Genomic DNA, 23,368 nt, shown 5'->3' with positions numbered 1-23,368 from the left:
GTGGTTTCTGCTGCTCACAGGTTCCAAATCTAGCTTCTGACAAATGGGCAGACTTTAAGTCCACGCTGTGTCACCAACCTCCTTGGGCAAAGTATTGCATCATCCTGTATCTTAGTTGCTATATCTGTAAGGTGGGGGGAAATATAGCAGTTATCTCATAATATTGTTAAGAGACTTCATTGAAATCATATGTGGACCAGGACCTAGGTCCTGCCATGTGCTGGATAAATGAAGAGTTTTGTCACAATTGCCCTTCTGATGTTGAATGTGTACTAACATTACATTGTGAGGATGCTCAGGTTCACTCTGTCTCTCTCAGAGACACTAGTGCTTTCTTTTCATGGATCCTTCAAGTGTTAGCTTTTCCTCACCTTCCTCAGTTTATCCTGTTAAAATGAATAAGTTTGGCTTAAAGCTGCTTCACACATATTTCAAGTTTGGCCTACAATTGTCTCTGTATACATGAATCTGTAACCTAACTTGATATAAACACTGTAATCTATCCTTGTAACAAATAGCTGAGTCTCAGCCAATCACAAGAAGCCAATCAAACTAGGTTCAAATATGGCAGATGTTACATGTAACCAATCAGGCTGTCTCTACACCTCACTTCCCTGTTCTTAGTTTCCTTTCCTTTTTTTCTGGCTATCAATATAATTTACCTGTATTCTGAACTATTGGAGCTGCCCCATTTTAGAATTGCAAATAATGTCAGTTAATATTTCAAAACTACTTTGCTGTAATTTTTCTGTATGTATGTGTATGCTGGTCCTGGGTCATGAACTCAGGGTTTGGGTGCAGTCCCTAAGCTTTTGTGCTCAAGGCTAGCACTCTACCACTTGAGCCACAATTCTACTTCCTGCTTTTCTTGTGTGTGTGGTTAAATGTAGATAAAAGTCTCATGTAATTTTTCTGCCCAGACTGGCTTCTACTGCAATCCTCAGATCTCAGCCTCTTGAATAGCTAGGATTGCAGGTGTGAGCCACCACTGGTGGCCAGCTGTAATTTTGTCTTTTAACAATCAAAAAGCATGTTGTTGGTCATAGGCATTCTTCTTTGGAGATCTGGGAATGTAAGCTCGAGCCCACATGTGAAAGAATGTGCTTACCCCTAACAGCTGCTGGTAATGTATGTATACATCTATATCGTCAAGAGGTAGCATCTGTTATTTCTTTTCAAGGGACAGGGAGAGGATGGCATTAAACAGGGGGTGAAATGGCTACACTTGTAGAGGGGACTCTAGATTTTCAGTCATTGGAAATGGACTCTGAAGCACTAGGCAGGGTTCAAGGAAAATCTTGCTTATTGTTCTGGGCTGTCCATTTACAGGTGAAGAGCCAGAGTGGCTCAAAGCCCATCTCCCAGAACAGTAATGCAAACACTGTCAGAAGACAGTGTGTTAAACGGTGCCACACATTTTTTTTTTTTTTTTTTTTTTTTTGCTGTCAATCATGAGGCTTGAACTCTGGGCCTGGGTGTTATCCCTGCACTCTTCAGCTCAAGGCAAGCGCTCTACCACTTGGTGGTTAATTGGAGATAAGAGCCTCATGGACTTTCCTGCCTGGGCTGGCTTTGAACCACGGTCCTCAGATCTCAGCCTCCTGAGAAGCTAGGGTTACAGGCGTGAGTCACCAGCACCTAGCTCCACACAAAGTTTTTTTCTTGTGGAACCTTGAAAATTAATTGAAAATCTCTCAGCAGATAAAGACTGACCTGGTATTGTAGAGCACACATCTCAGAACATGTGGGTAACTGGGAAATATCTATGGAGGTGTGGGATGGGAGGAGACTTGTTCTGAGGATAGTAGTATGACTACCAGAGAAATGGGGTTTAAGACGAAAGGAAAAGGTGTGAACATCAGAGTGCCTCCTCAAATAACCAAACTATTCAAATTATTGACTCAGAGCTACACAAAGCTCTTCCATCCCCACCTCCCCACTAATGACAAACCAGGATAATCTAGTTAGTGAGTGGCCATGAATTCCAACTAGCAGAAGAAATTCCTGGGATTAATATTTTTGAAATACTGCCATAGGTTTCTGAGATGGAAATGTTTGGGCGAATTTTTCAACCAGAAATCTGGGCCACATGAGCACCCTGGGTCTTTTATGGCCCCTACAGTTTTGAGACAAGCAATCTAGAAACCTAGGCTTTTAGCCAACTCCACTAAACATGAAAAAGATACCTCTCCTAGGCTTGGAAACAGAAAAATAGTGAGGTACTCCTTGACCCGAATGATTTTGTCCTGATAAATAGCTACATCTACAATAAGGCAGTGGTGAATGGTGGACAATTTATTCCTTCCTTTCTAGACACCTCACAAGTAAGATTACTGTGTTAAAAGCCTGCTCTCTTATTTTGAAATATATTTTGGGGCCAAGAAAATAGAGTGCTCCTTTCATTTGTGAGTCATTTGAAGTCAGGAGCTTTCTCCACCTCTCCATCTATACCTCTGCTGGCAGCCTTCTCCCTGTCTCTATTTAGAAGATCAATCCCCAGTTCTGAGACCTGCTACTGATGGGTGCCCTTCATAGAGGTTGTTCACCAAGTCATGGCAACCGTGGAAAGGCCTGACAAATGCAGTTATGACCAGAGGTCTTTATCTTCCAGACAAATCCACTATGAACCTCTCAGAGAGGGCTCTGGGCCACCTGGGGTTGAGAGTCAGAGTGCAGGGCCGCCGACCTCATCTTCTGTACCCCTCTCAAAAATCTGGCTTTAGGTAGAAAGGATCCCCTAGGAACTAGCTGCTTTTATGATTTCAGAACCAGAGCTTCTGAGAAAGGGCCTAGTAGGGGGAAAAAAGGCAAATAAAATCAGAATAAAGGAAAATAAACAGCTGGAGGGAAAGTACCATCTTAGGTTTCTTATCTTAAAATTTTTATATTCCTCCTTTGACTTCCTCTGAGAGCTGTGAAGACATGTCAGTCAAACTGACAGCGTGTTGGAAGAGGAATATAGAGAGAAGGCGTAAGTGGAGGGTACAGGTGCGGGGGTGGGGTGGGGGTGGATGGAGAGAAGGCTCAGGCCACAGAAAATGAATTAGAAGCAAAGATGCTTTGGAAACAACTGCCAGGTCAGATGGGTGTGATCAAAGGTAGGCTGATGCTGTGTGTGGGGAAAAATCATTAAGAAAGGCCAGAACAAGACAGTCGATTCCAACCAGAGCCACAAATAAAAACACATTCAAAGCAGTGCCATGGGGTAGTGCTTTCTGTTACAGCCCAGTGAAATAAAAATAAAAAATAAAATAGAAACAAAAAAACCCAAGCCAATGATTGTTGGCAACACCAAGAACAAAACAAAAAGAGATACTGATATCAAGGAAAAGCAGCGCTTCTTACCCAGTTCAGTTATCATGAGAATGTGCGTCCCACTGTTTTTTTCCTGATTGACTGATACCAAAGGCAACTTGCCCGGTTTAGCTAATTGGATAGGGCATTTCAGGGTTAGGGGTAAGGGAGTGGAGGAAAGTACAGAAAAAAAGAAAAGAGTGAGGGAACAACAGAGAAAACATTCTCAAGTTAAAGGACCCAGGACCACAAGCAGTTTAGTTGGCATTTGTCTTGTGGAGAAAGAACCACTCAGCTTTGCTTAGCAAATTCATGCATGGTAGCTTGGGACCATAGAAGATGGATTCCACAGGCTACCAAGGTGGATCTCAAAATCCCCTCTTTGTTTTTTTGATCAGAGTAGTCACTTGCTGAAAATGGCTTTTGGCTGAGAAATTCACCTAGGAAAAATTAAATGATGAGTTGTACACATCAGCCCAGTGTTCTATCTCCTTCTCAGTATGGATGTGACTTTGTCTTGAGGTTTAGTATATCAGCAGACAGTTTACACTGTAGGAGCGATCCAGACAGATTGCTCAAAAAGGTTGCCTCTGGTGAAAAATCACCAGAAAGAATCACTGAACTAAGCCTTTCCTTCATTCTTCCCACTTCCCCAACATATGCCCAATTTCAAAGTCGTCGTCTTAACGCTCCTTTGAAAACAGTGGCCAGTATGAAGGAAACTGTCTATTCATCTCAGAGGAAAGATAGATCAGTTTTTCCTTCAAGTAATCTGCTCTATTTCTATCCATACCTTCTCTCCATCCCTTTCCCAAAACAAACTCCACAGTAGCCTATGAAGGAAAAAAGTACTACGAACATCCTCATAACCTATATGATCTGGGAGGACAAAATAAAGATTATTTGTGTGTGTGTGTGTGTGTGTGTACTCAGAGTTAACCATGACCCCTACCGAGTTCAGTGATGATGGGGATGTTGACTCCGGTCGTGATGGATGGCTGGCGCAACATCCCATGTACTGGGCTGTTATCTGGAGAAGATCTGTCCATTCCTGGAGGTGTGAATCCTAGTGGGAATGGAAGAGAGGAGAGAGAAAAATCAAAGAAACGCACAATCCTCGCCCCGGCAATATGTAGCTTATGTGTTATTTATAGGTCAATAATTAGCACTTCTAGCAGAAACTCTGATGAATTTTTTTTATAACAAAGGAAACCGGTGTAATTCCAACCCACTAGGATAGTTCCCTAAAACTCTAGTCTACACCAGTGATTTATTCTGCTTATGGACTTTGATACCACTCCCTTTCCACACACACCCAGGAAGATCAACCTCTGTGACCTCTTGAAGCCAGCTAGGACCACACAGCACATGAAATACTCTGGCCTGTGAGAAATGAGCAATGTGAAATCACTTCTGATACAAGTATGCCACTTGCTGTCTTCCTTTTCCCAGGCTACAGAAGCTGTGGAACACCAGTTACCATGGAGATGAAGGCTGGACAGCAACCCTGGAGAGTTACCCAGACCCACAAAGCATTTGGTCTAAATGAAAAAGAAAATCATATCGCTTTAAACCACTGAGATATGTTTGTTTTTGTCATTACCACAGCATAACCTAACCCACTCTGACTGTTAGCTTAAACCAATTGATTGCTTATCCTCCTGCCAGTGAATGCCTGAGGCCTGGCATTTGACAGAGTTCTCGTGTTGGGATGTAAGGGGGAATCTGAATCACTGAAGAAGAGATTCTCACTGCCTGAATATTTCTGCAGTACAAAGCAGTCACCATCAACACAGAACATCAACCCTGGACAACACTGAAAGATCCTGGCTGAAAAAAAAAATCCTTAAGTTCCTAAGGTAACCACCCTAGAACCATCCTTTCTCAAGATTTCTTTTTCTCCTCCTCCTCCTCCTCTTCTTCTTTCTCCTCCTCCTCCTCCTCCTCTTCTTCTTCCTCCTCCTCCTCTTCTTCTTCCTCTTCTTCTTCTTCTTCTTCCTCCTCCTCCTCCTCTTTCTTCTTCTTGGTGGTGCTAGGGCTTAAACTCAGGGCCTCACACATGCTAGACAGGTACTCTAACATTTGAGCCACAGTCCATCCTCTTTTAACATTATTTTTCAAATAATGTTTCTCACTTTTTTCCCAGACTGGCCTGAAACAAGATATTTCTATTTATGCTACCTGTGTAGCTGGGATGTCAAGTGGGAGCCACCACACCTGCCTTGTTTTATAGAGATGAGGAGCTCCCTAACTTATTTCCTGGGTTTGCCTGAAAATATAATCCACCAATTTTCTGCATCCTGAGAAGGTGGGCCACATTGTCCTGCAGGATATCTTAATAGGTAAGACTTTAGCTGGGGCAGGGGTGGGGGGTGGTAACTGTTGGCTCATACCTGTAATCCTAGTTACTCAGAAGGCTGAGATCTGAGAATCACAATTTTAAGACATCCCGAACCAACCCAGATGCTCCTCAGTAGATGAGTGGATCAAGAAAATGTGGTTTATATACACAGTGGAATCCTATGCCTCCATCAGAAAGAATGACATTGCCCCATTTGTTATGAAATGGAAAGACTTGGAAAAAATCATATTAAATGAAGTAATCCAGGCCCAAAGAAACATAGGTCCCATGGTTTCCTTTATTTGCAATAACTAGTATATTGCAAATATACTAGTTATATTTCTGCAGAATGGTCAGATAAGTTGATGTTAGGCAAAATGAACCCCAAGATAAGGATTCAGATGTTTTTTTTTTCTTTCTTGAGATTGTTTCTAACATATTTATAAGATGATTTCTTTGTTGCTTTGTATGTCCCTCCCCCACGGTATAACCCCTGTTTTCACTGTATTTGATGTTGGTATAATTTGTGGAGGGGAAGGGAAAAAACAAACCATTTAAATAGGGATACAAGTGGACCCATTGCAACAATGAGACGTACAAGATGCTATGTCAAAAAATGAACTTTACAACTTTGGCGGGAAGTGGGGAGAGAATGTGGGTGGGGGGAGGTGGGAAGGGGAGGATAGGAAGGGATGGGAAGGGGAAACAAAGGAGGAGGCAACAATGCTTGATAAGAAATGTACTCATTACCTTGCCCATGTAATTGGAACCCCTCTGTACAGTATTTTCACAATTAAAAAAATTACTAGGAAAAAAAGAAGACATCCCGAGAAAGAAAGCCTCTGAGACTTATCTCCAATTAACCAGCAAAGAGCCAGAAATGAAGCTGCAGTTCCAGCAGTGAAGCGCAAGCTTCAAACAAAAAAACTAAGGGACAGTGACCCCAGTACTAGGGGGAAAAAAGATTTTATACACACACACACACACACACACACACACACACTCCCCTTTAAGTTCAAGTTTAATGAGAGTAGTGGGACATCACCATAGCCAAACCCAGAGACTAGTTCTTTGGGGTACATGTAGAGACATACCAGTGTGAGAAACTTACTCGTTTCACACCTTCACTGGGTAGAAATGAAATTTCCTAACTGAAGCAAGCATAGGACATGTGGAGCCATTGGCTCCTTGCTGGCTGTAAGGTAACTTGCCCGCCCCTCCCCCCAGCCTCAGAGGATAACATTTGATTTCTCCCCCTCACCTTTGGTCAAGTGCCACATGGGCTTCTCCACAAAGTAGCATCTTATACACACAAAGTCACTCACTAAGTTTCCGAGGGCAAAACTTCAAATAGAAGATGTGACCGGATTTGACTCACTCCCCAGTAATATGACAAGATGGGGTTGAATCTGGCATTTGGAGCGTGCGTGAATCAGGAACGAAATGGCAGGTACTCAATAATTGCCTGTTGTTTTGGAAGTATATAATGCATGAAATGCCAGAAAAATATATAAGGGCTTTTTTTTTATTATTGTTTTTCTGCTCTCCTGGGTATAAATTTCCTATCAAGTGCCAAACTTTTTTTTTTCAGAAAGAAAAGTAGTTTTCCATAGTACCTTTTCATGATGGCACTTCGCTTTGTTCTTTATGTGAATTCACTGTGAACAGGGTAAGTCAATTTGAATGACATTATAGTGTCCATCTTCTTCAACTTTGGAACGTACGTGTTTTCAATCCAAGCCCATAACTACAAACACACATTTTAAATGCTAGCTGTTTTCTTCCCCTAGAATAGAAAGGGGGAAAACTAAACTGTTTTTATCAGAAGTTTCATTCAAGAGCATGAAAAACTGCATGTGACAGCTGTGCAGATTCAGTGGATGTGACGTTTTTGAATTTCTTCAACTTGACAAGTAAACACCTTAAATCGGTAATGCTATATGCATAATACATGGACTGTATTTTGACATCCATCATCAAATGCTGACTTGAGAAAATATGGGTTTGTACGTCAAGGAATAGCAACCATAAAGCAGGGAGAAATGCGGGTCACGCGGTATTAGGAAAACTGTATTTCATTACGGGACTTGCAACCAGCCAAGGCATCCTTTTATTTTATCTTATTTAAAGATTCCATTTTCAGTTGTGGAAAAAAAAGATCAATTCCTTTGCATGAAACCTTCATTTAGAAATGACATGCTTGCTTCAGAGGCCTCTTTCCATTGGCTTTCATATTCCATTTTCCTCTTCACTCACCAAGGCTGGTTCCATTAGCATTTGCAACTGACCAACTATGAGGTGTCCACAAAGATATCCTTCCATTGAAGGTCTGTCTCTCTCCCGATGTGTGAACCCACAAACGGTGTGCTTTTGTTGATTACAAAAACTCAGCAATAATAATACCTCCTTTCTGTTTAGTTGTCTGTGTCACTACTAAGGCTTGAACTCAGAGCCTTGCTCTCTCCCTTAGCTTTTTCTCTCAAGGCTTGGCACTCTATCCATGTCCACTTCTGGCTTCTGGTTGGTCAACTGGAGATAAAGAGTGTTTCCTGCCAGGGGTGCTTCAAACTGTAATCCTCTGAGCTCAGCCATCAGAGTAGCTAGAATTACAGGTGTGAGCCACCAGTGCTACTTTTCTAGTAGTATACTTTAAAAAGTTAACATCAAGCTAGGCACTAGGTGGCTCACACCTATAATCCTAGCTACTTAGGAAGCTGAGATCCGAGGATCCAAGTTTCAAGCCTTTCCCAGGCAGCCAAGTCTGTGAAACTCTTATCTCTAATTAACCACCCAAAAAAGCCAGAAATAGAGCTGTGGCTCAAGTGGCAGGGAGGGAAGGAATGAGAGAGGGAAGAGCTGACACTAAGCGAAAGGAAAGAAATGTACATACCACCTGATTTAGTAGAAATAGTTCTATTGTTAAAGTTTGTAGAGTTCCTAAGTCTTGTAGATTAAGGTAATGATGATTATCATTTTGAAGGTTAAAAGGTGTTTGTGACTTTAGCTAAGTATAACTATGCCATAGTACTGTGAAATTTATGTAATCACTTAATCTCAATAAAGAAATATTTGGAGAAAAAATAAAGAATATTTTTTAAAAGGTGAGTCTAGACACAGAGAGGATTAGGGTTTCCTTTAGGTACATAGAAAACCGTGCCCAGTTTTCATGAAGAAAGCTCCTAAGTACACTGGGTCCTATTTTCCACAAACCTCCCGCTCCTTTAATTACAGGAGTACCACATGCACTCCTATCAGATTCAGCTAAATGAAAATCAGCAGCATCTAGTGTTCTTTTGGTGAGACTGGTTATTCCCAAGGCTTGGCAAAGCTAGGCCTCATTAAGGTGGCTAGGAAAAGGTTAAGTGCCCTTTAATGAAAAGTTCAGAAAATGGCATTTCAGAAAAAAAAAGGCGGGGTCAGGAGAAAAGACATGGTAAATAACAAGATTAGTTTTTAAAAATTTAATTGTTAATGTGCCCATAGGTACATGACATCTAAGAGACAGTACATGACTACAAGTAAAGAAGGAGCATGGCCTAGAGAAGCTGTACCAAGAACAATGCCTAAAGAGGGTACAGGACAGTGGACCCACCAATGTGTTAGAAAAGAAGAAGGGCTCAATGTTCTGGTTACTCATGGAACTCAAAGCAAAGTCAGGAATGCTACAGCGAGACTGGTAAAGGTCACTGAGGATAAAGAAAAGGGCTTGCATAGAACTCGAAGGAAATAAAAACATAACAGTCAGCAATTCTTTGGCAGTACTGGAACGAGGGTGGTTGAACTCAAAGGCTTCATTCTTGCTAGGCAGGTGCTCTACCGTTCTACCTCTAGCCTCACAGTCAACATCTATTGAGTGCTTATGAAATCCTAAACTCTGCCCACCATTGATATATTCAGTTCTCCAAACTATCCTAAGGAGACCTCTTGCTCATGAGGCGAAATGAAACCCAGAGAAGGTAAGCAACTTGTCTGAAGGTGCAGCTCTCAGTTTTAAACCCACCAAACTAAGTCCACAGTCTACTCTAAGCCACCATGTCATGTTTTCTCCTAAGGCCAGTCTGGGCTAACAGCTTTTCTTGAAAGACCACCTTGATTCTTCCTCTTCACAACCCTGAGCTGAGGGACTCTTAATCTCTTCATTTTGTAGAGAGGTCGATAAGATTCAAAGCTGTTGCCAGGTGCCAGTGGCTCCTGCCACAGCTCAGGAGGCTGAGTTCTGAAGACTGTGGTTCAAAGCCAGCCTGGGCAGGAATAACCGTGAGACTCATCTCTGCTTAGCCACAAAAAAAGCCACAAGTGGAACTGTGGCATAAGTGGTAGAACTCTAGCTTTAAGCCAAAAATGCTCAGGGAAAGTGCCAAAGCCCTGAGTACAAGCCCTAAGACAGACGCTTAAACAAAAAAGATTCAGGGCATTCATGCTCTTTGGCCAAGCATAGCCAGTTGGCACTGAACAGATCTGGTTGACACATTCAGGCAGCATCTCTCTGAGCCACTGCCCGCCATGTTCCATTTCCTAATCCAGTGATGGTCTCTGTTTCTTAGGTACCAACTCTGGCAGGCAATTTCAAGCACTGAGCCAATGTTACTTTTTTATTACTATTATTGTCTTCACTTTTAAACAATAGCAGACAACAACTGGGACATGTTTTGGTTAGGTTTAACTTGCTTTGGTACAGCAGTATGTACAACTCAGTACATATAATAAATGCTTTATTATAGTACTTTTCCATAGGGGAAACACAAAGTACTTTCTAAATCTTCCCTAGTTAAATCCTCAAGCTTTTCCAGGGAGAGAGAGAAATGGAAATTCTTATCTATCACCTCCCCTAGACTAAATGGAAAAATGAAGGTAAGTGCTTTCTCCAACCCCGTAGATTTAACATAAAGGAATTGGTTCAAGTGGCAAGCCAAATTATCTTTTATTGTGTGCATATAAATGATGGTTAGAAATCCATATGCTACATTAAACTAGGGAAATAAATTAGGCCCAGTCATCTAGGTTTGCTGAGACAGGTATTCAATATGAAGTTGTAAAAGGGAAAGATCACTGTTAAAATGATCTATAAAGACATGTTAAAATCAAGAGAAACATCTCATATTACATCATCTAGGAGATGAATTAAATTTGCTGTTAAGTCCAGGAAAAAAAATTTAAAAAGTCCCAAAGCCAAGTGCCAGATGAGGTGAAGATCAATAAAAATATTTTGATAAGTAAATGCAACAATGCTATTTAACACATGATTGGCAACTGCTAGGACATAAATTATCCAAATTTCCCATTGCTGGTTATGGGAAAATTATGCAGATTAGAACTTGATTAGGCTTATATCATGAGACTCAATTTGGACTTTTAATCTATTAAGCTCCAATAAATGAGGCATCTGAATAGCTCCCCTGAGCAACTCCAGTAATAGCCACAGCAGTCATTTTTGCAGTATGTATTCCAACAAATTCTTCAGCAGCTCAAGTAAAGAAAATTCCATGTAGAGAAGCACAATTGCGTCCTCACTTGGAGGGGGGTTGGTGATCTATGTGTACACATTGATTCAGGAAAATGGTTTTTGGAAAGGACTATAAGAAAAATCTAGTTAAGGAAAAAAGTCGCAAACTGGGTGCCAGTGATTCATGCCTGTTATGCTAACTACTTAGGAAGCTAAGATCAGGTGGACTATGGTTCAAAGCCAGCCAGGGCAGAAAAATCACAAAACCCTTTGTATTCCTATGGTTAGGAATGTCATAGGTATGTCATATTATCTATATGGAAGACTGAGATTGGGAAAGTCATGGTTCCAAGCCAAATAGGCAGAAAGGATTTTGAGAAAGAAGCTGAGGTGATGGTGTATACTTGCTATCCCAACAATGACAGCAAATCTTTTAAAATAGGCAGACTGGCTGGGCGCCAGTGGCTCATGCCTGTAATCTCAGGAGGCTGAGATCTGAGGATCACGGTTCAAAGCCAGCCCAGGCAGGAAAGTCCATGAGACTCTTATCTCCAATAAACCACCAGAAAACCAGAAGTGGTGCTGTGGCTCAAGTGGTAGAGTGCTACCCTTGAACTGAAGAGCTGAGGGACAGTGCCCAGGCCCAGGCCCAGATATCAAGCCCCACGACCTACACACACACACACACACACACACACACACACACACACACACACACACACACACACACACACACACACACACACACACAGGCAGATTGCATGCCAGGTATATGCTCAGCCAGGAAGCAAGGCCCTATCTCAAAAAGAAGCAGTGCAAAAAAAGGCTGGAAAAAACACCTGTTTAGCAAGAATGTCCTAAATCTCCATATAGCAAAAAAAAAAGTTCTCAGGTTATCTTTGTGAATTGTTTTTACAGTAGTTTCAGTGACTTCCTACCAACATGGATCCCAGAGTCAGGAAAGTGGGCAATTGACTATGTTTACTCAAGGAAAAAATTATTTACCAATGCTACTTGAACTGACCACTTTCCACTTGGAAGCCTAAGGTAGCCAAAATCCCTAATAGGACACTGGAAGTCAATGTCAAGGAGGACAGAGGGGGACTCTCCCACAACTTTTCTTCTGTGTGGATATTCATTTTATGCAAAATAACCCTTACTTTGTACAAAGGCTGAAGCTGTTAAATTTTCCTCTGACTAAAGCTTGGAAACCATATAAACAGACAATTTGGTTAAAGCTAAACAACACCAATCCACCGATCCACATTAGCGATGCTGGAGTTTGGGAAATCCTCTCATCAATCACTCCACTTTAGAGATGAAGAAACTGAGGCTTAGAGATGAGAAGTTATTAGTTCCTAGGTCATAAAATTAGTGGTAGAAACAGAATAGTTGTTATCAGTTACTCTCCACTTGAACCTGTTCTGCAGTGGTGGTGGATGGGGGACAACTTTGTCCCCATTCTGGACACAGAAGGGGACAACATGAAGCAAGAGTTCGACTCCCTAGTCCTCCATCATCCTGCCTTCCATGAGCCTGTCCTCCTCAACCTGGGTCCAATCCTAGATCCCTGATGACCTTAAGTAAAAGATGTTTAAAAGGCTATGGTAGCATCTATGGGCTACTGATGTCCACTTAGCTTATCAGGGAGTAAATAAGACCCAGGCAAATAAATTAAGAAAGGAAGAGCATGCTGTACAAAGCCCTGACAGTCTAATTCTAGAGGCACCCCAGTAATTTTTCTCTGGATTACTTTTAATCCTTGTGTGTAGCCTGCAAGCAAATACCCCAGCCAGTACAGTTGTTCTGGTGTTGATAATGGTTCATGAAAATTGGATTTTCTATTGAAAACCAATGTCTGCTTCATTATTCAAGGTTTACCTCTCACTGTGACTAGTTGAACATTCACAGGGTTGGGTTAGGTCTAAAGTCCCCATTTATTTCTATTTACAATAAGTAACATTGATTCTGTTTTGTGATACTTGGGTCTGAATTCTGGGCTCACTCTGTTTGCTTGGCTTGCTTGCTCACAGCTGGTTCTCTACTATTTGTTCCATGTCTACAGCAAGGATTTTTGCTGGTTATTTTGGAGATGAAGTCTCAGGAACTTTTCTTCATGGGCAGAAATTATAATTCTTTAGATCTCAGCCTCCTGAGTAGTAATTAGGATGACAGATGTGAGCCACTGGTGCCCAGCTAACAATTACACTTTTTAATGGTACATTGTTGTAGAGCTTGTATTTGATTACTGCCTTGGAGAGCTGGCTATCCCCACTGAATAATACAGTTCATCCTTTTCAGAGTTTGCTTTTTGGATCCAAACCAAAGCAAATGAAACCAATCAAACAAACAAAAATTCTCCATAGCTATTTGTCCATTCAGCATTGTAAGACATATTGAGTACTTAAGACAAACCTTACACATGAAATAAATATAATTCCAAGAGTCATCTTTCCAAGCAGACATTTTCCTTCCTTAAAGTTAATTTAAAGAACGTATTGTCTAATATTTGTCTTTCAGAGGATGTAGTTAATGGAAGAAAAAAATAAAGAAAAAACAAATAAAGCCAATCCCAACTCAAAAACAACTATAGATTTGGAAAGAAACCTAATGTTTACTTGGTTTAATATATTCTTTTGATCATGAGCTTGTTCCTCAAAATTTCTCAATTGATTTTTTTGGTTTGTTCTTGATTCATCTTACAACTTTAAATCTAAGGCATACTTTGTCAATATAAGTCAAATGATCTAAAAATTTACCTAAGACTATTACATTCAAAAATATGTGGGTATTTCTTATCTTAATGACTTTCTTTCATAATTATTAAATGATAATGTTAAACTGAAAAATCCACAAATGTCAAATTTTAGGAAATAGACTGTGATAAAATTGTACATCCACAAAAATACTATGGAAAGACACTTGATAGCACAGGAAAATGAGTAGAAGTAGTTATAGCTATGGAAATAAGGATTACTCAAATTTCTTAGGTGTGGGCAGTAAAGTTATAAAAATGTGTAGTTCCTCTTTTTCGCTTACATGACATCCTAAATTTTCTCAATTGAATATTTGTGAGTCTGTGTGTGTGTGTGTGTGTGTGTGTGTGTGTGTGTGTGTGAGTATGCCAGCATGGCTTCAACTCAGGGCTTAAGTGCTGTGCCTAAGCTATTTTGCTCAAGGCTGGTACTCTACCACTTGAGTGACAGCTCCCACTTCCAGCTTTTTTTAATAGTTAATTGGAGTTTAGAGTCCCATGAACTTTCCTGCCCCAGCTGGCTTCAAACTATGATCCTCAGATCTCAGCTTCCTGAGTGGAGAGGATCATAGGTGTAAGCCACAGGTACCCAGCTTAAGTTGAATATTCTTTATTTGTAAAATGATTTTGCAAACTATTTTATTTGTGAAACAATTTATACTTATAAACTAGCAGAAGAAAAATAAAACCCCTGAAACAGCAAAGCTTTATATGACCTCTTCATGCTAACACAGCTGGTTGACATGGTATTGAGTGGGCCTTATGGATCTACAGAATCTGAAAGGTCTTTTTGAGAGACTAAAATTCTAGGGAGGAACTGACCAGTTCAAGGTTTACAGATGAAGGAGTACAGGGGGAGTTTTTAAGATTCTCAGGCCTCTGTGTTTCAACCCCCTTCCCCAACATTTACAACAGCCATTCAAATATATGACAATCAAAATGAAAATTAATTTAAATGAAATAGAACTGAAACAGCGTTTTTAAAAATAAAAGAGCCACTCAATCTCAACCCAGAGGCCAGAGAATGATGATATAAAGCCCCCTTTGGCTGTAAGGGGCCCATGAAAAGCTATATTTTCCATGTTGGTTTTTAGTGATCAATTAGTTGTAAACACCACTGCCCTCGGACCAACCTCCATGTTGGTTTTTAGTATAGATGAAAATTGGTCCCTTCTGATTCTAGTCTCTGCTTCTACCTCCCTTACCCACTTCACACACACTGTCCCCTTTTGCTTCTTGCCTCTCCATCTTCTCCTCCAGGAAGCCTACCTTGATTACCTGTATTTAGTTACTAATATGATTGTCTTCATCTGCATTGTCTCAATCCCTTAATTCACTGTGTTAAACAATGTGAATGACTGGTAATTATGCACTAATTATTACCTGCTAAAGTTTCTCATCCTCATTTCTTGATCTTCAATCACCTATTTGATTCCTCATTTCAATATAAGATTCTGTGAGACATTTCCTGATCATTATCTCTTTTTTAATTCCCATTTTGGAACAGTCCTTGCTGCCACCATGGGAAGGACAAAGGCTGTTTGGGCAGTAACATAGGCTCTCCGTTTTCATACCGGCTCACGTTTCTAGTAAACTAGGGGATTGCTCTGCCAGGGAACATGCAGACATATACACTGCAAGATGGTGATATGACGTGGGTACCAATAAAACACAGAAATCCTCCCTTGTGCTGCCAAAACTATATACCATTTTGTTTCCATTACATCAATTTTTTTACCTTCCTCATTTGGTGGGCATTAATCAAAGAAATGCAAAGAGCTCATTAAAGTGATAGATTGACTGAAAATGAAACCACCTTTTCATTATAAACAGTTCCTTTCTGCTCTCAGTGCTATGGGCTTTGTTTTTCAGCATTTGTCATGTAGTTCAAATGGCCTTTTACATTTAAAAACACCATATGCCAAATGGGTCCCAGTTGTTTGGTTTCCTGTGAGCCAGTGGCCAAAGTAGCAAAACCCAGAGCTACAAAATCACAAGGAGACGAAAACGTCCATATCTTAAGTGCACCGAAAATTAAGTAGCTGTAAAAGATAAATTTGTTAAGTGATCCAAGGCATTGCCACACAATTCAGAAAAGCCAACTCTCATCACGAAGGACTTCCAGCCAGCTGTCTCTAAATGATTCTAGCAATGGCATACCTAGCCTAAAATAGTGGCTGAGGTTCCAAGCATCTGATGATCCTTAAAAAGAATTAATCTTACAGTTTTTTTAGCATGAAAGAATTTTCTGCATATGTGTCTATGCTAGTGGATATATAGAGAACTGGGATCTTGAATCTTAGAGCCAGGCATGCTCACATGCGTGCATACATATCCTCACTAGAGGAGAGCATGCTTTTGAGCTAGTTTGATTTGTGCAAATCCTATTCACAGTATGCTCATTAAATACTCTTTAACCACAACCTTAAATGAATCACAACTTCAGGGGCAAGAGCTTGAACTCTGGAATAGGACCAATTGAACCAGGCTCCATTCCGCCCTCTCTTAATCTACGTGATCTAAGTACGTTTACTGAAATTCTGTGCCTTAGTTTCTTCATCTGCAAAATGGAAAAAGAATACAATAAGAATATTAAATGGATTAAAAATAGTACAACGGAATTGTTTACAGCAGTGCCTGGCACAGAGTAAGAACTTTGTAAGTATTAACTTAGTATTCATGAACATTAGGGAGGTAGAGTTAAAAGAGAAAATCAAAGACAGGAGTTTAGCCCACATCAGCCCCTACCTCACACATGTGAGTACATACAGGGATTTTTTTTAATTGTGAAAATACTGTACATACAGGGATTTTGTAACCCACACTTGGTTTTCTTATCCATAAAATGAGGCCAACACAATACCCACAAATTTCTTCCAATTATGTGCATCATATATAATATTGGAGCCCAGATACTTTTTGTTTTGGTTTATCAATATTTAAGAGTGACTGCAGAGTCCCTCATGGGCTTGTTTAAGGAAGATCCAGTATTCTGTCAACAAACACGTGGACATATGCCTATAAGAGAACCGGAAACCTTCACATCACAATTCCAGGCATGACATCTTCCTTCTTCTGGAGCATGAACCCTAAAGCATGATGCCCCCTCTGTCCACTGCACTAATAGACAAAATGGATTTGTTTGTTGCTGTGTGATTTTGTCACAACAACTGCTCTGATCCTGTGCATCTGTGAAATGGTAATGACTCTAAGACCCCTTTCAGTCCTAAGTGTGTCTCTTTTCCAAGATCCTATGTATTAAAAAATTAGCTGTCCTATCATAGCTAGCAAGATCAATAGAAAGCCCATAGATTGGGAGAAGATCTTCACTAGCCATACAACAGACAAGGGTCTCATATCTAAAATATACTTAAAACAAAAAAATTAAATCCCCCATCAACAAATCCTCAAAGATACAACTGCCCGATAAGTAAGTGGGCTAAAGACTTAAAGAGAAACTTCTCTGAAGAGGAAATAAGAATGGCCAATAGACACATGAAGAAATGATCAACTTCTCTAGCCATGAAAGAAATGCAAATCAAAACAATATTGAGATTCCACCTCACCCCAGTTAGAATGGCTATCTAACAACAACAGATGCTGGAGGGGATGTGGACAGAAGGGAACCCTACTGCATTGTTGGTGGGAGTGTAAACTTGTTCAACCACTTTGGAAAGCAGTATGGAGGTTCCTCAAAAGACTCCACATAGAGCTCCCCCATGACCCAGCAATCCCACTTTTGGGCATTTACCCAAATGATCACAAACAAGGGTATACTAAAGCTACCAACACAACTATGTTTATTGCAGCATTATTTACCATAGCTAAGATATGGAGCCAACCCATATGCCCCTCAGTAGATGAATGGATCAAGAAAATGTGGCATATGTAATGGAATTCTATGCCTCCATCAGAAAGGATGACATTGCCCCAGTTGTCAGGAAATGGAAAGACTTAGAAAAAAAATATATTAAGTGAAGTAAGCCAGGCCCAAAGAAACATAGGTCCCATAGTTTCCCTTATTTGCAATAACTAGTATACATCTATGATAATCTTACCAGACAAGCAGAAAATGTCAAAAGCTATGTACATATGACCATAAGATGATGTTAAGTGAAATGAACCCCATGACAGGGACACAAGGGTTTTTTTTTTATTTCTTGCTATTGTTTTTAATGTACTTATAATATATTATGTGATTTTTTTTGTTTTTTTGTTATGTTCTTCCCCCACAGTCTAACCCATGTTTTCACTGTATTTGATTCTGGTGCTCTGCATCTTGTACATACATATTTCTAATTTGGGGAAGGGAAGGGAAAAAACAAAATGCTTAAATAGAGATATAGGTTGACGCTTTGTAACAATGAAATGTACATGACACTATGTTGAAAATGAAATTTACAACGTGTGGGGGGGGAGGAGTTGGGGAGGTGGGGAGGAAGGGGATGGTAGGGGAAAAACAAAGGAGGAGGTAATAATGCTCTATAGGAAATGTACTCATTACCTTACTCATGTAACTGTAACCCCTCTGTACACTAATTTTACAATTAAAAACATATTTAAAAAAGAATAAATGGTTTTCAAAATTTAAAACTATGAGCTGTCCTGGAAGAAGCTAGGCAAGGGAAACTGTCTTTGGATGCCTTCACAAGCTGTAACGCAGAGCCAGCCTTCCACATCAGTTTTATCCCTGTGCCTAAGAGAATGCAACTTCAGTGCTCAAGCCAATGAGAAGAATGTACTTTCTCCAAAGTTGCTATAATGGCCAAAAAGGCCATAAATAACCATTTATTAAACAAACAGTATGGGCTAAAGGAAGAGAAACAGCCACAATTAGACCCCCGAGGCCAGCAAGCCCAGTATGTAACGGTAGGACCCTATTGTAATCCTAGCCATCTATTACCAGTTGTTTCATTTCTGTGAAGTTATCTTCATAATCAAGATGCTATCCCAGCCATTGTGGGCTTTAGAACTATTTTTAATTTTAATTTAAAGAGCAATTAAAGAAAGACAATGGTTATGCAGGATAATAAAGTAAGTGATTAGCAACATGCAAATGACAAAGGCTTAATGATAATATGGTTGTAGTCTCCAAAGGGCTCGTTGAGAGAGAGCCCTTTCTACATGGGGTTGTTCAGCTAATGTGTCTCAACCCACAATTACAACATTGCTGACACCATTAACCAGTGAAATAACATCACTTCGAGAAATCCTTGTTGTCTCATTAAAATGGAAAGGGTCAGGTAATTTACTAGCGTTGTATGTCTAGTTTTGTTGTTGGTAATTAGCAAACATTACCCAGCATAGACTCCCACTGGGAGCTAGAGAAACTTTGTGAAATATTAAAGAGGGAAGTCTTTATATTTCACTGGGAAATTGAAAAGAGGTGTGCTCATATTCTACCGGTCACACTCCCTCACATATTAGAAATGGAAAAAGCAACTTAGCACTCTTTAATGTAGGGAGATCTATTCAGAATGCATTGGGAAGCCACTGGCCTGCTCAACACCCTAATCATCATGTCATCTTCACAGCAAACAGTGTCCTCATCCCTGGTTATAAGAAAGAAATCAGAGAGGGGTGGTTGGCAAATTAAAAACTTCATTTTTATCATCTTACTTAAAGTTTTGGAATCCATCTCTTGGACACAGAAGAAAAGGACTATTAAAAGTCTTTCATTTGGCCAGGCACCAGCAGTGCTTCACACCTGTAATCTGAACTACTGAGCTACCCTGAAGGCTAAGCTCAGATAACATTTTGAAGACAGCCTGGGGAGGAAAGTCCTTGAGACTTTTTTTTTTTGGCAGTTCATAGAATTCAAACTCTGGGCCTGGGCGCTCTCCTTGAGCTCCATTTTGCTCAAGACTAACACTCTACCACTTGACCCACAGCACCACCTCTGGCGTTTTCTGTGAATAATTGGAGGTAAGAGTCTCATGGACTTACTTGCTCCAGCTGGCTTCAAATCACAATCCTTAGATCTCAGCCTCCTGAGTAACTAGGATTAAGACATGAGCCACCAGCACCTGGCTTTCTTGAGACTCTTACTTCCAACTAACCAGCAAAAAGCAGGAAGTTGAGTTATAGTTCAAGCAGCAGAATGCCAACCCTGAGCAAAAAAGGCCAAGGGATAAGTGGCTCAGGGCCCTGTGTTCAAGCCCCAGTAACAGGACTAAAAACAGCCTTCGATTGGAGATACTATAGGGATTAAATAAGCACTATTCAAAAAAATTATTTGTATGGGTATGTTTAAATGTAGAGATTGAGAAAAGACTCTCCCAGGGCCTGGACTTCTGGTCTCTTTGCTTCCTAATGGAATCCTTCATAGGCTAGAACCTCCCTGTTGTCAGGAAGCAGAATGGCATCTTATTCTTTAAATGGAACTTTTGGAACATAAAACACACTCCAATAAATGTGACCAGAAAATTATGAATTCATTAAACTACTTTGGTATCTTGTGCTATATATAATATTTATATTCCGACTACTATAAAATATGCTTTAATATCTTTAGGCAACGATAAGGACTTAAAATATTTATAAAATGGCTAAAGATAAAGTATGGCCCTCTTATTCCTCCATACAGATGATGTAAGGCATGCAATCAAAGACAATAACACTCTCTGCCCATTCGTCATCTTAAAGGGGCCGATCAACCCACCATCCCTCGTGTGCCATCTACGTAAGAGTTGTTGCCGACACAGACGACTCCAGAGGAGTTTGTGCCTTAAAAACTACCTAGAGTGCTATACTTCACAGGAAACAGGGCTTTCTGAACATGGAGACAAAACAATAAATTCGCAGGCAAAAACAGCTCCAAGAGGGGCTTCAAAATACTGCTGTATTTATCTCTGGGACATGTGGGATTGGTAGACATGTTGATTTAATATTTCATAACGTGGAGGCAATTGCTTCCTTGCATGGTATATAATTAATACTCACTGAAAAAAGTTCCTTTTTAAAAGTTCCTTAGTATCTTGAATGCAAATAAATAAACGAGACAGACCTGCACAAGAGTAAAGGCTTCCTTTACAAATATGAATAATCCCAAAAATGCCAATAAAAAGAAAGTGATAGTGAATTTATAATCACCTGGAGGCCTACAAAAGGAGGATTAAGCTGGGTTTGAGATAGCTCATACCTGAAATCCTAGCTACTTAGGAGGCTGAAATCTGAGGATCATGATTTGAAGCCAGCCGGGGAGAAAAAGTTCATGAGACTCCTTTCGCCAATTAACCACCAAAAAGCTGCAAGTGGAGGTCTAGCACAAGTGGTAGAGCACTATCTTTGAGCATAACCGTTTAGGGACAGCACCCAAGCCCCGAGTTCAAGCCCTAGGACTGGCACAAAGGTTTACAGATTAAATGTGAAATCCTAATCCTGATATTCTCACTATTTACCTTTCTTGCTTCCCTTCAGACCTGGAGTCTGATGGATTTTCAGAACTCCTCCATTGTTGATTAGGTATTCAAAGAAGTACTTGTGCCCACCTACATTGATCTCTCAAGTGGACATTTTCCTCTAGTTGGTTTTCCCTGCTCTCTGGATCAGGATGTAGAAGGCTAGGGACTATGAATAAGTTTGTAAATTAATGTTCAAGTCTCATTATACTCTTCATCTCTATAATGTCTATTGTATACCATCCAAATGTCCTAGCACTCTCCCTGACAAGGCTTCTATGTCTATGGAGAGATCAGCTTTAGTTCCTCAGCAGGGGTGATGATGGTTAGGTGAAGATGGTTCACCATGAAATACTAAGCATCAGAACCCATGTTTCTCAACATGGGCTCCATGATATATGCAGAAAGACAGATAAACTTGCTACTATGCTAAGTGAAATAAGTCAGTGATAACAAGAAAAATACTGAATAATCTCATGTATATGTGGAATCTAAAAAAGACTCACCGAAGCAGAGAGCAGCAAAGTAATTGTTGGAAACTGAAGGGAATGGGGTCGATGTTGACCATGTATATAATCTTTCAGTTATAAGGTGAGTAGATTCTGGGATCTAGTATACAGCATGATTAATAATACTGACTAGGATAGCTGAAATTTTCTAAGAGAGTATCAAATACTCCCCTCCTATTTATAACCATAGAAGGTGCTAGGTAGGTTAATTAATTTGACTATGGGGTGTTCATTTCACAAAGGCTATGTACATCAAAACATCACCCTATATATATATATGTATATATATGTATACACACACACACACACACACACACACACACACACACACATATATTTGTCCCATATAATACTATAAAGCTGGAGGTGGGGGAAGAGCTCCTGGGCTATGAAAACCTCTTATATATCTTCATATATCTATGAGGAAGTAAAAAGAGGAACAGAGAAAAGACTCATCATTTTATTAGAGGAAGTCCAGATCTCTCCTCCAATTCAGTAGTAATTAGCTATACATTTCCTAACTGGGGACCCAGATTATTCTTTTGGAAGAAAATAAAAAGAGGCAAAAGAGGGAACTAGAGATCCCTGATATCTAGCCAGAGCAGCACACTAACAGCAATTCTGGAATGGTGTCACTCTGCTGAGCATCAAGGATCCTGCCATAATCAATCACTATGGGGTAACATTCTAAGAGATCGTCATGGAGTTGCCTAAGGCCTCCCCTCTGCTTCATGAAGAAGCTCCACTGTGTGGTACCATGCTAACCTCTCCATGCAAGGAAAATCTCAGCAGCCACTGTCAATTTTCCGAATTCTTCTTCAACTCTATAGGCCTTTGTAGGTCTGCCTTATACCTGAGTCTTATACCTGGTCTCCTGCTTTTCATCATCCTGTAGTCTATGTATATTTAAAGATGAGTGGAGTGAACAGTAATTCTAATTGCTAAATACAAATGGTTAGTCATAACCCAGTTGTTATTTTGGAGAGGCAAAGAACCTGGCAAAACCACTCAGTAACAATCACAACAGCAGTAGTTAATGGTGCTTGATCTCTAACTACACCCCAAGTGCTAAGGGCTTCCCATCCATTCATCCATAGCAGCCATATATGTCATAAAGGCTAACCATTGCACATTAGCTAATCAAAGTAAACAAATAACTCTTTTGGACACTTACCAGTACCATATGGATTGCAGAAAGCTCTGCACCCCATTTGACTCCGAGAGCCACCCAGTGACCCAGGTGTTAATAGTATTGTCAGTGTGAACAAGGAAGCATGGTCATTGATGTGGGCCTACAAAGTGGCAGAACTAGCATTCGGACCCAAGCTGTCTGTCCAAAGGCTGCGTGTGCCATGATTAAAGTAGACTACAAATGACTATTTGTAAAGTCCATGACTATTTACTTTTCTTAATAGAACTCTCTACAGCCCTCATCTTTTATATTGGCAGGATGATTCCTTAGGGTGTTTTAGGTGAGGTGGCTTTAACCAAAGTTACATATGAGGGACAGAAGAAGATTTTAAAGCCTGGTCTCTTGACTCTGCATGATGGTACTATCAGAAGGGCATCCACTTTTGAGATTTGCCATCAGTAACCAGACCAGCCTACTCTATCTTCTTAGTTCCT

The 23,368-nt window shown here is 40.3% G+C and overlaps 1 protein-coding gene across 5 annotated transcripts in view; it reads right to left on the bottom strand.

Moving 5' to 3' along the window:
- Kcnma1 (potassium calcium-activated channel subfamily M alpha 1) overlaps window positions 1-23,368 on the bottom strand; it is a 699,649-nt gene that overhangs the window by 25,474 nt on the left and 650,807 nt on the right. For all 5 annotated transcript variants that reach the window (XM_042690241.1, XM_042690238.1, XM_042690240.1 and 2 more), the window contains one exon: window positions 4,247-4,360. In XM_042690241.1, the coding sequence (XP_042546175.1) occupies window positions 4,247-4,360 (114 nt within the window). The remainder of the gene's footprint in view (window positions 1-4,246; window positions 4,361-23,368) is intronic.

Source organism: Dipodomys spectabilis, unplaced genomic scaffold, assembly GCF_019054845.1.
Source record: "Dipodomys spectabilis isolate Male_0828 unplaced genomic scaffold, ASM1905484v1 ptg000136l, whole genome shotgun sequence".
Lineage (NCBI taxonomy): Eukaryota > Metazoa > Chordata > Mammalia > Rodentia > Heteromyidae > Dipodomys > Dipodomys spectabilis.
This window is presented reverse-complemented; position numbering and strand designations above follow the sequence as displayed.